General features: G+C 43.5%; 1 protein-coding gene across 1 annotated transcript in view; it reads right to left on the minus strand.

Annotated features, from left to right (window-relative positions):
* SHANK1 (SH3 and multiple ankyrin repeat domains 1) overlaps window positions 1-14,786 on the minus strand; it is a 502,441-nt gene that overhangs the window by 261,874 nt on the left and 225,781 nt on the right. The window contains exon 6 of the mRNA XM_069742951.1: window positions 13,488-13,639. Within this exon, the coding sequence (XP_069599052.1) occupies window positions 13,488-13,639 (152 nt within the window). The remainder of the gene's footprint in view (window positions 1-13,487; window positions 13,640-14,786) is intronic.

A 14,786-nucleotide genomic window follows, 5' to 3' on the forward strand; every position in this document is an offset into this window, starting at 1 on the left:
AAACGTTTCAGTGCCTCAGCCTTTCATTTGGACAATAGCCATCTATCCAGGATTGGGATCATCACTGCTGGGAGAACCTGCTGCTGATCAAGTAAGTGCCTGTTCCCTCACGATACCCTTTACACTGTGCATTGCCTGAGGCCACAGCACCGGGTCAAGCCACCCGTGACACCCCCTCAACAGACAGACCCCATTGGTCCGGTGCTGGGTACCCCGGTCTCTTGGGCGTCACACATAGTTGCAACGTTTTAACCCTATAAGTACCAATACTGCTATGCTACTACATTTATAATATAGAGTATGAGCATTAGTATCATGTAAAGTAGAAGGATCCAATCAGTAACTGGCATTGCTGACGCACTACAACACCTCAAATCCCATGTCAATCCGTTTTATGACGTGTTAAGAGTGTTTGAAGTCTGCAATTTGAGAAACGAAATCACATATTGATAATAATAGTAATATACATAATGTTAGGTTAATTTTAATTTGGGGGGATTAAGCTTTGTGCATCAGCCTATAAATATATATTCATATGATAAATATGCAGCGGTGACTCACAGCGTAAATTATTTCTTGCGCCAATTACTTATTGATAGAGGAAAGCAAGCAAAATCAAAATTGCTTACACAAGCAGAATAGACAAAAATGAGTCTTACAGGAAGCAATACATACAGAAGAAAACCGCGCGCCGTCCTGTAGGACATTATTGCAAGAGAGCTTGGCTGAGTAGATTACACAAGAAGGAAAACACACAGCAAGTCAGCAGGATCTAGGAGCAACATGGCAGATGTGACAACCTACATGGTGAGCTGCAGCATGTGCTACATGTTCACAGATCGACCAGAAGAAGAATTAAATTTCACCTGTCAGAAGTGTAGACTAGTGGCCCTTTTAGAAGAAAAGGTGCGGGGTCTGGAAGAAAGAATAGCAACTTTGAAACTCATCAAAGAGAATGAAGACTTTCTAGACAGAACAGAAGCATCTCTACTGGTCACAGAAGGTGCAAAAAGTGTCAGAGAACCTCCAAAAGCAGATGAGTGGAAGCATGTGACCAAAAGAAGCAAGAAGACCATGGAGAAATCACCAACCACACAACTGAAGAACCGATATCAAATCTTTGTAGAGGATGAAGATGGCACACCTAAGAATGAAGCAATACCAGCAAGCAAAAAAGAAAAGGGCACACAGCAACAAGTGACAGCAAAAAGTACAGCCAAGAAGCAACGAAGAGTGGTGGTGGTGGGAGACTCACTACTGAGAGGCACCGATGCAGCCATCTGCAGACCGGACATAACTGCAAGAGAAGTATGCTGCCTTCCAGGTGCAATGATCAAGGATGTGACCGATAGGATACCAAAGCTCTTCAGCTCCAAGGACGTCCACCCATTTCTTCTGATACATGTTGGCACCAATGACACGGCAAGGAAGGACCTACCGACAATCTGCAAGGACTTTGAAGAGTTGGGGAAGAAAGTAAAGGAACTGGATGCACAGGTAGTTTTTTCTTCTATCCTTCCAGTAGACGGGCATGGCACCAGGAGATGGAACAGGATCCTTGATGCAAACAACTGGCTAAGACGATGGTGCAGACAACAAGGATTTGGATTCCTGGACCACGGTGTGAATTACTGGTATGATGGACTCCTCGCCAGAGACGGACTACACCTCAACAAACCTGGGAAACACACATTCGCCAGAAGACTCGCTACACTCATCAGGAGGGCGTTAAACTAGAAGAAGAGGGGACGGGAAGAAAAACATTAGACTCGAACAAAGACGACCCAGGAAAACATACTCAGAAGGGAGGTAAGAACATTTCTAAAACAATCCACAGTGAGGAGATTGGAACAAAACAAAATCCTCTAAACTGCATGCTCGCAAACGCCAGAAGCCTGACAAACAAGATGGAAGAACTAGAAGCAGAAATATCTACAGGTAACTTTGACATAGTGGGAATAACCGAGACATGGTTAGATGAAAGCTATGACTGGGCAGTTAACTTACAGGGTTACAGTCTGTTTAGAAAGGATCGTAAAAATCGGAGAGGAGGAGGGGTTTGTCTCTATGTAAAGTCTTGTCTAAAGTCCACTTTAAGGGAGGATATTAGCGAAGGGAATGAGGATGTCGAGTCCATATGGGTTGAAATTCATGGAGGGAAAAATGGTAACAAAATTCTCATTGGGGTCTGTTACAAACCCCCAAATATAACAGAAAGCATGGAAAGTCTACTTCTAAAGCAGATAGATGAAGCTGCAACCCATAATGAGGTCCTGGTTATGGGGGACTTTAACTACCCGGATATTAACTGGGAAACAGAAACCTGTGAAACCCATAAAGGCAACAGGTTTCTGCTAATAACCAAGAAAAATTATCTTTCACAATTGGTGCAGAATCCAACCAGAGGAGCAGCACTTTTAGACCTAATACTATCTAATAGACCTGACAGAATAACAAATCTGCAGGTGGTTGGGCATTTAGGAAATAGCGACCACAATATTGTGCAGTTTCACCTGTCTTTCACTAGGGGGACTTGTCAGGGAGTCACAAAAACATTGAACTTTAGGAAGGCAAAGTTTGAACAGCTTAGAGATGCCCTTAATCTGGTAGACTGGGACAATATCCTCAGAAATGAGAATACAGATAATAAATGGGAAATGTTTAAGAACATCCTAAATAGGCAGTGTAAGCGGTTTATACCTTGTGGGAATAAAAGGACTAGAAATAGGAAAAACCCAATGTGGCTAAACAAAGAAGTAAGACAGGCAATTAACAGTAAAAAGAAAGCATTTGCACTACTAAAGCAGGATGGCACCATTGAAGCTCTAAAAAACTATAGGGAGAAAAATACTTTATCTAAAAAACTAATTAAAGCTGCCAAAAAGGAAACAGAGAAGCACATTGCTAAGGAGAGTAAAACTAATCCCAAACTGTTCTTCAACTATATCAATAGTAAAAGAATAAAAACTGAAAATGTAGGCCCCTTAAAAAATAGTGAGGAAAGAATGGTTGTAGATGACGAGGAAAAAGCTAACATATTAAACACCTTCTTCTCCACGGTATTCACGGTGGAAAATGAAATGCTAGGTGAAATCCCAAGAAACAATGAAAACCCTATATTAAGGGTCACCAATCTAACCCAAGAAGAGGTGCGAAACCGGCTAAATAAGATTAAAATAGATAAATCTCCGGGTCCGGATGGCATACACCCACGAGTACTAAGGGAACTAAGTAATGTAATAGATAAACCATTATTTCTTATTTTTAGGGACTCTATAGAGACAGGGTCTGTTCCGCAGGATTGGCGCATAGCAAATGTGGTGCCAATATTCAAAAAGGGCTCTAAAAGTGAACCTGGAAATTATAGGCCAGTAAGTCTAACCTCTATTGTTGGTAAAATATTTGAAGGGTTTCTGAGGGATGTTATTCTGGATTATCTCAATGAGAATAACTGTTTAACTCCATATCAGCATGGGTTTATGAGAAATCGCTCCTGTCAAACCAATCTAATCAGTTTTTATGAAGAGGTAAGCTATAGACTGGACCACGGTGAGTCATTGGACGTGGTATATCTCGATTTTTCCAAAGCGTTTGATACCGTGCCGCACAAGAGGTTGGTACACAAAATGAGAATGCTTGGTCTGGGGGAAAATGTGTGTAAATGGGTTAGTAACTGGCTTAGTGATAGAAAGCAGAGGGTGGTTATAAATGGTATAGTCTCTAACTGGGTCGCTGTGACCAGTGGGGTACCGCAGGGGTCAGTATTGGGACCTGTTCTCTTCAACATATTCATTAATGATCTGGTAGAAGGTTTACACAGTAAAATATCGATATTTGCAGATGATACAAAACTATGTAAAGCAGTTAATACAAGAGAAGATAGTATTCTGCTACAGATGGATCTGGATAAGTTGGAAACTTGGGCTGAAAGGTGGCAGATGAGGTTTAACAATGATAAATGTAAGGTTATACACATGGGAAGAAGGAATCAATATCACCATTACACACTGAATGGGAAACCACTGGGTAAATCTGACAGGGAGAAGGACTTGGGGATCCTAGTTAATGATAAACTTACCTGGAGCAGCCAGTGCCAGGCAGCAGCTGCCAAGGCAAACAGGATCATGGGGTGCATTAAAAGAGGTCTGGATACACATGATGAGAGCATTATACTGCCTCTGTACAAATCCCTAGTTAGACCGCACATGGAGTACTGTGTCCAGTTTTGGGCACCGGTGCTCAGGAAGGATATAATGGAACTAGAGAGAGTACAAAGGAGGGCAACAAAATTAATAAAGGGGATGGGAGAACTACAATACCCAGATAGATTAGCGAAATTAGGATTATTTAGTCTAGAAAAAAGACGACTGAGGGGCGATCTAATAACCATGTATAAGTATATAAGGGGACAATACAAATATCTCGCTGAGGATCTGTTTATACCAAGGAAGGTGACGGGCACAAGGGGGCATTCTTTGCGTCTGGAGGAGAGAAGGTTTTTCCACCAACATAGAAGAGGATTCTTTACTGTTAGGGCAGTGAGAATCTGGAATTGCTTGCCTGAGGAGGTGGTGATGGCGAACTCAGTCGAGGGGTTCAAGAGAGGCCTGGATGTCTTCCTGGAGCAGAACAATATTGTATCACACAATTATTAGGTTCTGTAGAAGGACGTAGATCTGGGGATTTATTATGATGGAATATAGGCTGAACTGGATGGACAAATGTCTTTTTTCGGCCTTACTAACTATGTTACTATGTTACTAACTAAGTATAAGCAGAGGCGTAACGTAGGCTATAATACAAAACAACATATAACAACTCACCTGATACACAGGATGCAAGCAACAATTGTTTCTAAAAAATTGGAACATTCCGGGCAAATTCCGGACTGTTGGGCTTGACAAACATTACCATGTATGACTTTATAGATTTAAATAAGTCCAAAACATCAGCTCAGAGATATCCAATTATTTCCTTGAAAGCAAATAAAGCCAAAATGTTTGCACTAAATAATTCCTTGTTTAGTGTACAGAATTTCATGTGTCTGATATAGAGCTTGAAATTCTCTTCAAGCCTGTGCAACCTGTGCAACGATTTTTTGCGTTCCCGTAAGGTTGGCGGGCACGTCAAAACGCCGCATCCGCACACATCCACATATAATACAACGCATGTCCCTGCGTACCCAATGTTAAAGACAGGCACTCAGGATGACGCAGGAGGCATGCGGAAGTAGGCAGAGCTTAAGGGAAGAACTACGCAGCCATATGCAGACCATCCACACGCAAGTGTGAACCCAGCCTAAGTGATACATTGCTGGAATCAGGGTCTCTGTTCCTATTTCATGCTGCTGTTAAGATCAGCGCAACCGGGAGACAGTGATGGGAGTTGTAATCTGCGGGACTCTTAGCGGCGCTTGTGAAAAGACGCACACTTTGTTTTGATCTCGGGCGCCGGAGGCTGAAGGCAGCTCCCATCTTGTTCGCCAACTGTTTGCTTAGCTTTTCCTGGAGAATTTATGGGGGACCCCAGAAAAAAATGACATAGAGTCCCCCTATAAATTCAAACCAGCAAAGGCTAAACAGACTGCAGTGGGTTGATATTAATAGCCTAGGAAGGGGTCAGAGATATTGCCACCACAGGCTACCAACATCAACCCTCAGCTGCCCAAGAAATGGCACATCCATAAGATATGCCAAATCTGCCTCTTAGCCTCGCTCTTCCCACTTGACCGGTGGCAGTGGCAAGGGGGTGTCATGGGTTGGCCGAGTGATGATGTCAGTAGCCTGAATGGGGGTAATATCTCTAACCCTTCCCAGGCTATTAATATCAAACCACAGCTGTCTGTTTAGCCTTTGCTAGTTTGAAATTATAGGGAGATCCTACATAATTTTTTTCTGGGGTTCCTGTAAATTCATCAGGAAAAGCTAAGCAAACAGCTATGAGCTGTTATTAATAGCCTGGGAACCTTATGGGGTATTGTCCTTTTTCCCAGATTAGTAACATCAGCCCCTAGACATGAGCTTTCCCTCTGCTGGTTATGAAAATTACTCGGTACCCCACGCCATTTTTTTATTTAATTCTTTATTTTACACAGAAATTAGACAGCTGCTGCTTAATACAACTCTCATCATTATTTCCTGGTCCTGCTGATTTCAGTCAGAGCCTGGGATCAGCGCGACCTGTACGGCTTCTTCCTAGGCGCTGGTACGTGTCACACTGATGTCATCCATGTGTCATCAGTGTGCACATGGGCAGCATGCTTTTTCTCCATGGTGTGCACCGGTCTGAATAAAGATTTTAAAGGATGGGTGAGTGCCACTACTTTTTACTCCTATATACATAATTCAAGTTTGTGCTTTGATCGCCTAGTTTTTTACTGCCTTTCCCTAAGCTTTTTAAACTAAGTTACATGTTGTTATATTTATTTTTGCTTTTTTTTAAATATTTTTTTATGTAACAATCTTATTAACCTAGTCTTATACCTAAGCCTAACTCTAGCCCCTAAACCAATCCCTAACTCTAACCCTTAAACAATTTCAGCGTTTGGTCCCCTAGCCCAACCCCCGAGGAACACCACTAGGTTCAGCCAATTGTAATCTAACCTGTCCATTCTCCATCATTTCCAAGACAATCTTTTGTGCATGAGATAAAGAGCTGAACCACATTGGGATATCACAATTAGTCATGTCAAATGACGAACTCAGCTCAGCTACAACTGCGTGCACACAGAAAAAACAAAATGGACAATATTTAAGTGCATTTCTCCGCAGGCTCAACCTGGATTTCCGCCCCTCGCAGACACGTGCACCACAGTGGGGTTCCATAGCTCTACTACTATTGACCTCAGTATGCTACACTCTCATTTGCTTCTATGGCAACCAGTTATTGTTAAAGGGACGGGGACACAAATCTACGGTTTGCGTTGTCTCCTGCTATTGTCTGTTAATTGAACAGCGATACGTTCATGTTATAACATTCCTCCAGAAAATACTAAAGATCCGTAAGACTTAAATGTTACCATGGAAGCAGATCCCCATCCTCTCCTAAAGCTGTTAACCCCTGCGGTAATGATGAGCTGAACTGGGCTGCGGGCCAACATGTGGTGCCAGGAGGGGGTCATATGATGTCGTCCAAGAAGCATGGTAACATGTGGACTGCGGAAGGTTCATGTGCAAATGTAGAGGGGGAGGGTTAGTGCCGAAATAATGCTGTACATTACTCTGCTGTACTGATAAGAAGCATAAATCCCTAAATGGCTTTTAGCACAAATGTAAACTGGTAAAATTAGCTCTTTCGTGTCCTTATGTGCAAGCAGACTCTGATGTTTTATGTATTTTTTTGTGATTTTGTTATGTTTTGTTAAATTATTGTTCACTTATTACTTCCGAATATTCTATTTCTGCAGATGGAGCTGCAGTTCACCTCTGTGCCCTTGAGGTATTGGGGCCAATTTGTGATTACTACAAGTTCGATTCACCATTTGCTGTTCACCTCTGTGCCCTTTAGGTATTGGGGCCAGTTTGTGATTACTACAAGTTCGATTCACCATTTGCTGTTCACCTCTGTGCCCTTTAGGTATTGGGGCCAGTTTGTGATTACTACAAGTTCGATTCACCATTTGCTGTTCACCTCTGTGCCCTTTAGGTATTGGGGCCAATTTGTGATTACTACAAGTTCGATTCACCATTTGCTGTTCACCTCTGTGCCCTTGAGGTATTGGGGCCAATTTGTGATTACTACAAGTTCGATTCACCATTTGCTGTTCACCTCTGTGCCCTTGAGGTATTGGGGCCAGTTTGTCATTACTACAAGTTCGATTCATCATTTGCTGTTTTTTTTTCTTAAGCGATTTTTCTTTTTTTATGTCTTGCGGTATAAAAAATTCTCCTTATTTTGTCTCTAACCTTTTTTTAGCAAACGTTTAGCGCAAGAAGTCGCATGTTTCATTAAAATGGCACTAAATTTGCAGAAACATTTCAGACATGAATAAAATCACTGTGGGGGGAGAGACTGGAGTATATTTGAGGAAAAAAAATTGGTCACTTTTTATAGTCACAATTGATGAACCAGTCGAAAATATTTGGAAACCCCAAAACCCCGACCACGATGATGAACTAAAAAAAAACCATGAGAATCCTTGGCCTGGTATCTTGAATGCCACTGGCACTTACTGGGACCTATAACATCATGATGTCACTTGAAGTCTAGTCACTAAGCCTCTTGAGATGCCATAGTGTGCATTGCTCACGAGATGTAGCAATCCATTGCTGCCAAGCCCATGATGCAGCGTGCACAAGTGAAGACTGGCTACCTTGGAGAACTTGTGGAGTTCCGGAAGAGATAGAAAAACTTCTAGGTGCTACCAAAATCTTCTGCAAACCTTTGACTCCCAACGATGTTCCTTTAATAGATTGAGTCTCAGTTTCCAAACTCACAATAACGGGGCGTAGAAGAGGCGTGGATAGGCGTGAAAGAGACATAGCCTAGTGTGGAGTGAAAGAGACTTGGTAGAGGGGGTGAGGTCATGAAAATATGCTGTGATCATATCCTTGAAGTTGGCAACTATGGCTTTAAATATTTATGAAGCTCAAAGATATCCAAATATTTTCGTCTACACCAAGTAAATTCAAAATGTTGGTGCCAAATGATTTCCTGATAGGGTTTGAAGTAGAGGTAGGAGAATCGGTTCACGTGAATCTGGTCCATTGGCCAGGTCAGTAATCTGTGACCATTGGACTGGAGGCCTATGAACCTTCTTACTTCCAAGCATTCTCGGCTCTTCTTTAGATTAGAGTTCAACATCCTCATTGTTGCGTGATGCAAACATGACGTTGTGCCGGCCCGACAAATCAAAAGTAGGGCTAGGGATACTGGGAGGTAAAGAGATTCACAGACCTCCCATCCAGCGATCATGGATTGCTGACTGGGCTGGTGGACCAGAGTCCTAAAAATTGATTCTCCAATCTTTATTTAGAAGCTCCATTACTATACTACAAAGCCTAAAAATCACCACCACCAGAGCTCTAAATCACCACCACTAGGACAAACTTAGGAACTTATAGTATTTTCTCATGTTCTGACTTCTGGAGCACGTCTCCCCTGCCTTCTGGGTTCCTGCCAGTTGAGGGTTTTGGACTCCTGATCATTGAAAGTTCGACTCATCGGCATGTTTGCTCCTCTAGACCGAACTGTGCGTTGTCCGAGGTTGAAAGCTATGGTAGCTATACCTTGTGAGCTCTATAGCAAAGAGCTTATAAGTGCTGAGCCTTTGTCTAGGAGACTGACTACTGCTGTTAGACCGCAGAGGAGGCCAGTAATCTAGGCAACGAGCCGTAAACTATAGAACTAAAAAATCCTTTAATTATTGAGAACGGTGAAGATTTTTAACAAGAGCTAAATTGCAAAGTTGCTTGTTTTTACCTAAACACTTTGCAATTTTAACCATTTAAGAAAATGAGAAAAACCCAGTTAATCTAGAGAACTGTATGCAGTTAGCTCCTCAGCTCCCCCTAGAGGTGGGTGATGGCAACCACGTTCTCATAATTGTTTCTAAAACGCATTTGCAGTTTCCAAAAAATGAAACTCAGACCACTAAAAGGATAAATTATGAAATTAATTAGCATTGAAACTACAATATTGAATTGCTAAAAAGGCTGTGACGTTGCGCTCACTGCATGTGTTGGGGGACACTCGCTTGGCAACGGGATAAATGCACACGGGCACGGTTTTTAACACAAAACAGTCTATTTGATTTATTCAGGTATCATAAACCATAGAAACGTGAACCAAAGGCAAACAGTCTTTACATAAAGTTTTACATCATTAGTTTGCGGCAACTAAACACGCTGGTCCTGCTCTGACCAGTTGCTGTGGGTGACCGCACAGTTCATGGAACATCATAAGCACCACCAGTCTATTTTGGTACCTTACGGGAGCTCCTGCTCCACCTGCTGAATCCTTGTCAGTCCACTCTTCCTGGGAAAGCTTGCCTGACAGACATACACCAGTCGGTTTCAGACCCACCGAAGGACAGTAGCTTCCCCCAACACAGAAGCCATCACAGACCATCCAGGACCACGGTCTCTCCAGGTGCTTTCAGGAAGTCTTCACTCACAGCAGCTTCCAACACAGATCATCCAGGTCCACGGTCTCCCTGTGTGCTATTCAGGACATCCGTCCCCACCTGAGACCGTCCAACACACAGGCATGTGGCCTGTCCGGGTTCTATTCAGGACATTCATCCAACACTCAGGCCACCAGGTCCAAAGCCCCACCACGTCCTATTCAGGGAGATAGCACTCCCAACACATAGGCTTTTCCAGGATCTACCAGACCATTCAGGTCCCCACTCTCAACAACCCCTGTGACCCACACCCTGGTCACATTATGAAGCCCTAACCACCCCCACAGATGGGAGGTGTGTGTGTGGCTATTCAGACCCACCCAGCTCTCAGAAGTAGCCCTGCCAGCCTCCCTCTAAAACAACACAATTAATTGTAGGACTACAGGTCCCAGAACAACCTTACTTCAGGCTGACAATGCAGAGTATCTTCCTCTGCGACACACATACCGGCCATTCACAATAATGCCAGACTTTGTCTCATCACCACAGTTATTCCTGCGATTGCCATGTATTCCTATGGCCTCAATACGCCTCCATAAATATTCTGGGGAGACTATGCAGCGCCCCCTACCTGTAACAGGGGGTCACTGCATCACATAGCGAACCTGAAATACATCAATTAATGCTTTGTTGATGGATCACAAATCAAGTGAGTTAGTCATCAAAACTGGAACCGGTTGAATGTTTGATTGGATCAGTATTTTCATGGTCTGTGTGTGACAGACCAGCAATGCTCCAGAGATTTGATATACAGTATGAGCAACATCCATTTTTTTATGGTTGGTCTTTCGTAATGCAGAGATTGCAGGATGAAGCAGAGAAATGGATGAAGTGCATTAAGTGGAATCATAACTCCTAATATCCCGTCCTTCAGTCATCCCATATATCCGTCACTGTGGATATGAAAGACGTGTTCTGTGCCCTTCTTTCCACATGTCATAGTCAATTTCTTTGAATATGATATATGAATCTGTTTCTTCATGGAAAATGCACTTACGGTAATTATTTTCTTAATTGCAATTTTGCATTATTTTCTCAAATTTTGTGGATTTTGGTAGGTGATTAAATCCAGAACCTTGTGGTTTGCAAGTGAAAAAGTAGTAGGGTCAAGAAAATGGACAATAAGTGGCATAACTGAACATGGAAAGCCTCATGGCAAAATATTCCTTCTCCTTGTTGTGATACTTGTGCCACCTTCTGCTCCAAGGCACCATCAGAACACTCGGCGGAGGAGACAGGAGCACATCCATCACTGCCATCATCTGTACTCCAGAGGAGGAGACAGGAGCTGACCCATCACTGCCATCATCTGTACTCCAGAGGAAGAGACAGGAGCTGACCCATCACTGCCATCATCTGTACTCCAGAGGAGGAGACAGGAGCTGACCCATCACTGCCATCATCTGTACTCCAGAGAAGACAGGAGCTGACCCATCACTGCCATCATCTGTACTCCAGAGGAAGAGACAGGAGCTGACCCATCACTGCCATCATCTGTACTCCAGAGGAAGAGACAGGAGCTGACCCATCACTGCCATCATCTGTACTCCAGAGGAGGAGACAGGAGCTGATCTATCACTGCCATCATCTGTACTTCAGAGGAGGAGACAGGAGCTGACCCATCACTGCCATCATCTGTACTCCAGAGGAGAAGACAGGAGCTGACCCATCAGTGCCATCATCTGTACTCCAGAGGAGGAGACAGGAGCTGACCCATCACCGCCATCATCTGTACTCCAGAGGAGGAGACAGCGGCTGACCCATCACTGCCATCATCTGTACTCCAGACGACGAGAAAGGGGCTGACCCATCACTGCCGTCATCTGTACTTCAGAAGAGAAGACAGGAGCTGACCCATCACTGCCATCATCTGTACTCCAGAGGAGAAGACAGGAGCTGACCCATCAGGGTCATCATCTCTACTCCAGAGGAGGAGACAGGAGCTGACCCCTCACTGCCATAATCTGTAATTCAGAGGGGGAGAAATGAGCTGACCCATCACTCCCATCATCTGTACTCCAGAGGAGGAGACAGGGGCTGACCCATCACTGCCATCATCTGTACTCCAGAGGAGGAGACAGGAGCTGACCCATCACTGCCATCATCTGTACTCCAGAGGAGGTGACAGGAGCTGACCCATCACTGCCATCATCTGTACTCCAGAGGAGGAGACAGGAGTTGACCCATCACTGCCATCATCTGTACTCCAGAGGAGGAGACAGGAGCTGCCCCATCACTGCCATCATCTGTACTCCAAATAAGTACATTTGGATCTAAGTGCATCTGAAGGCAGGAAAAAAAGACTGGGGAAAAGCAGGGGTTCAGAAACCACTTACATGCATTTTTTTACAGAAATTATAAAAAATAAAATAATAAAAATGTAAAATAATTTTAAAAAAAATAACCCAATAAAGTGATTTGCAATGTTTTATAACTTCTGGACAAAATGATCACAAAAAATGAAAGTTTTGCTGCTCTTTATCACCGTTTCACCTCTGGGACCCTCACCTTTCATGAGAATGATGGGCCCAAGTTGTCTGTTGAAATGAAACCATGGACAAGTATGCGCACGGCACTCAAAGTCTTTGGGACAGATGAGATAGCTGGGAGCTGTACTGGGTTATCTTTGGCAGTTCCCTCAACTTTTGATGGAGTAGTAATGTGCACGTTCCCTCTATTCAAACAGGAGACTTGGTTCTCTCATTTTACTGATCAGTAGTGGACGAGGTTCTTCTGATCTTCTGATGGATAGGTCTCAGTTTTCTCCTAACTGTGAATTGGTAGGTGTGTGATATTCTGCAATACTGGCACTTTATTAATGGCCTTTTTAATTCTTCACATACAATTAGCAAGGAGGGTCAGTATTAAACCCCTCAGTGTTAATTTTGCTATTACCATTACCTGAAACCATCTTCTGTGTCACGGAAAGTGTGGTTCCTGGATTGCGAGGCAGGCAAGAAATATATTTATTATTAGTCCAAAAGAAAAATCTCTAGAATCCAGAAATTTAAACACAACTGTCAACCTCACAAAGTGTGTACATCGTTGCCTTGTACGTTTCTTTTTTTCCAATAAAAGAACTGTACACTCTATCTTAATACCGCTGTTGGTTACCACCAGTTATCAGACTTTTTTTCGGTCAATTAAGGGCTTTTGAGAATTGTGATTTGCATCAAATTTATTTGCCACGAAGCAAATTTTTTTGGGGGGCGGGAATTCAGAGAAGCTGCGGAATTTGAATTCTAATTGATCTGCCCAACTCTGTCTAACAAGGAGTAGATCTCAGTTGACCAAAACATATGAGCACCATGGATGTAACGGAAATTAAGACAAGTTGTCAAATAAATCCCAATGTTACTCTTACCATGAGCGCATTGTAATTTCGGGAGCAGACGGCCTTGTGGAGAGATGTGGTGCCATCGCGGGCTCGGAAGTCAATGTGGGCTCCGCCCAGGCAAAGCATCCTTATGACATCCACCGTTCCTTCCATTTGTGAAGCCAAAGTCAATGGTGTCTCTATAAGGGAACCAAATGGCACCAATTTATGTAAGCATTTACATATGTACTGTAATATATGATGGGCATGTGGCCGTTCTACACAATTGGCAGTTCTGTGCCAATCTGGGAGGTGAGTATATATTTTTTATATCCCTTCCCTGGGCCCATAAATAAGTGGTTGTACAGTAACAGACAACCCCTTTAAATAATTTCAGTCAGGTTTTAGTTACTCTTTTGGTACTGTGTGTAATGGGGTTCTTTGGGGCAACATATTGTAGGAGGCATCATACCTTGTGTAATGGGGCACAGTGGGGACACCGTACTGTGTGGGGGTATCATAATGTGTGTAATGGGATACAGTGGGTGCACCATACCTTGTGTAATAGGGCACAGTGGGGACATCAGGCTGTGTGTTATGTGGTACTGTGGGGTCATCATACTGTAAGGGTGCATTATAGTGTGTGAAATGGGGTACAATAGGAACATTATACTGTGGGCGTCATCATGCCTTGGGTAATAAGGCATTGTGGGGGGCATCATACTGTAAGGGTGAATCATAGTGTGTAATGGGGTACTGTGGGTGCATCATACCTTGTGTAATGAGGCACAGTGGGGACATCATGCTGTGTGACAGCATCATATTGTGTGTTATGTGGTACTGTGGGGGTCATCATACTGTATGGGTGCATCATACTGTGGGTGTTATCATACCGTATGTAACGTGGCACTGTGGGGCATCACACTGTGTGAGTGAATCATATCATGTGTAATGGGGCACTGTGGGGGTATAATACTGTGTGTGAGCATCATAGTGTGTGTAATAGGACTCTATGGGGACACCATATTGTGTGGGGGAATCATACTGTTTGTAATGGGGTACTGTGGGGGGCATCATACTTTGTGAGAGAATTATACTGTGTGTAATGGGTTACTGTATGAGTATTATAGTGTGTGGGGCACTGTTGCAGTGGGGCACTTTTGGGGCAAAATACTATGTAGGGGAATCATATAATGTGTAATAGGGCACTGTGGGGGCATCACACTGTGTGAGAGCATCATACTGTGTGCAGTGGGGCACTGTGGGGGCATCATACTGTATGCAGTGGGGCACTGGTGGGGCATACTACTATGTGGAGGCATCATACTGTGTGCAGTGGGGCACTGT

Source organism: Ranitomeya imitator, chromosome 10, assembly GCF_032444005.1.
Source record: "Ranitomeya imitator isolate aRanImi1 chromosome 10, aRanImi1.pri, whole genome shotgun sequence".
Taxonomy (NCBI): Eukaryota; Metazoa; Chordata; class Amphibia; order Anura; family Dendrobatidae; genus Ranitomeya; species Ranitomeya imitator.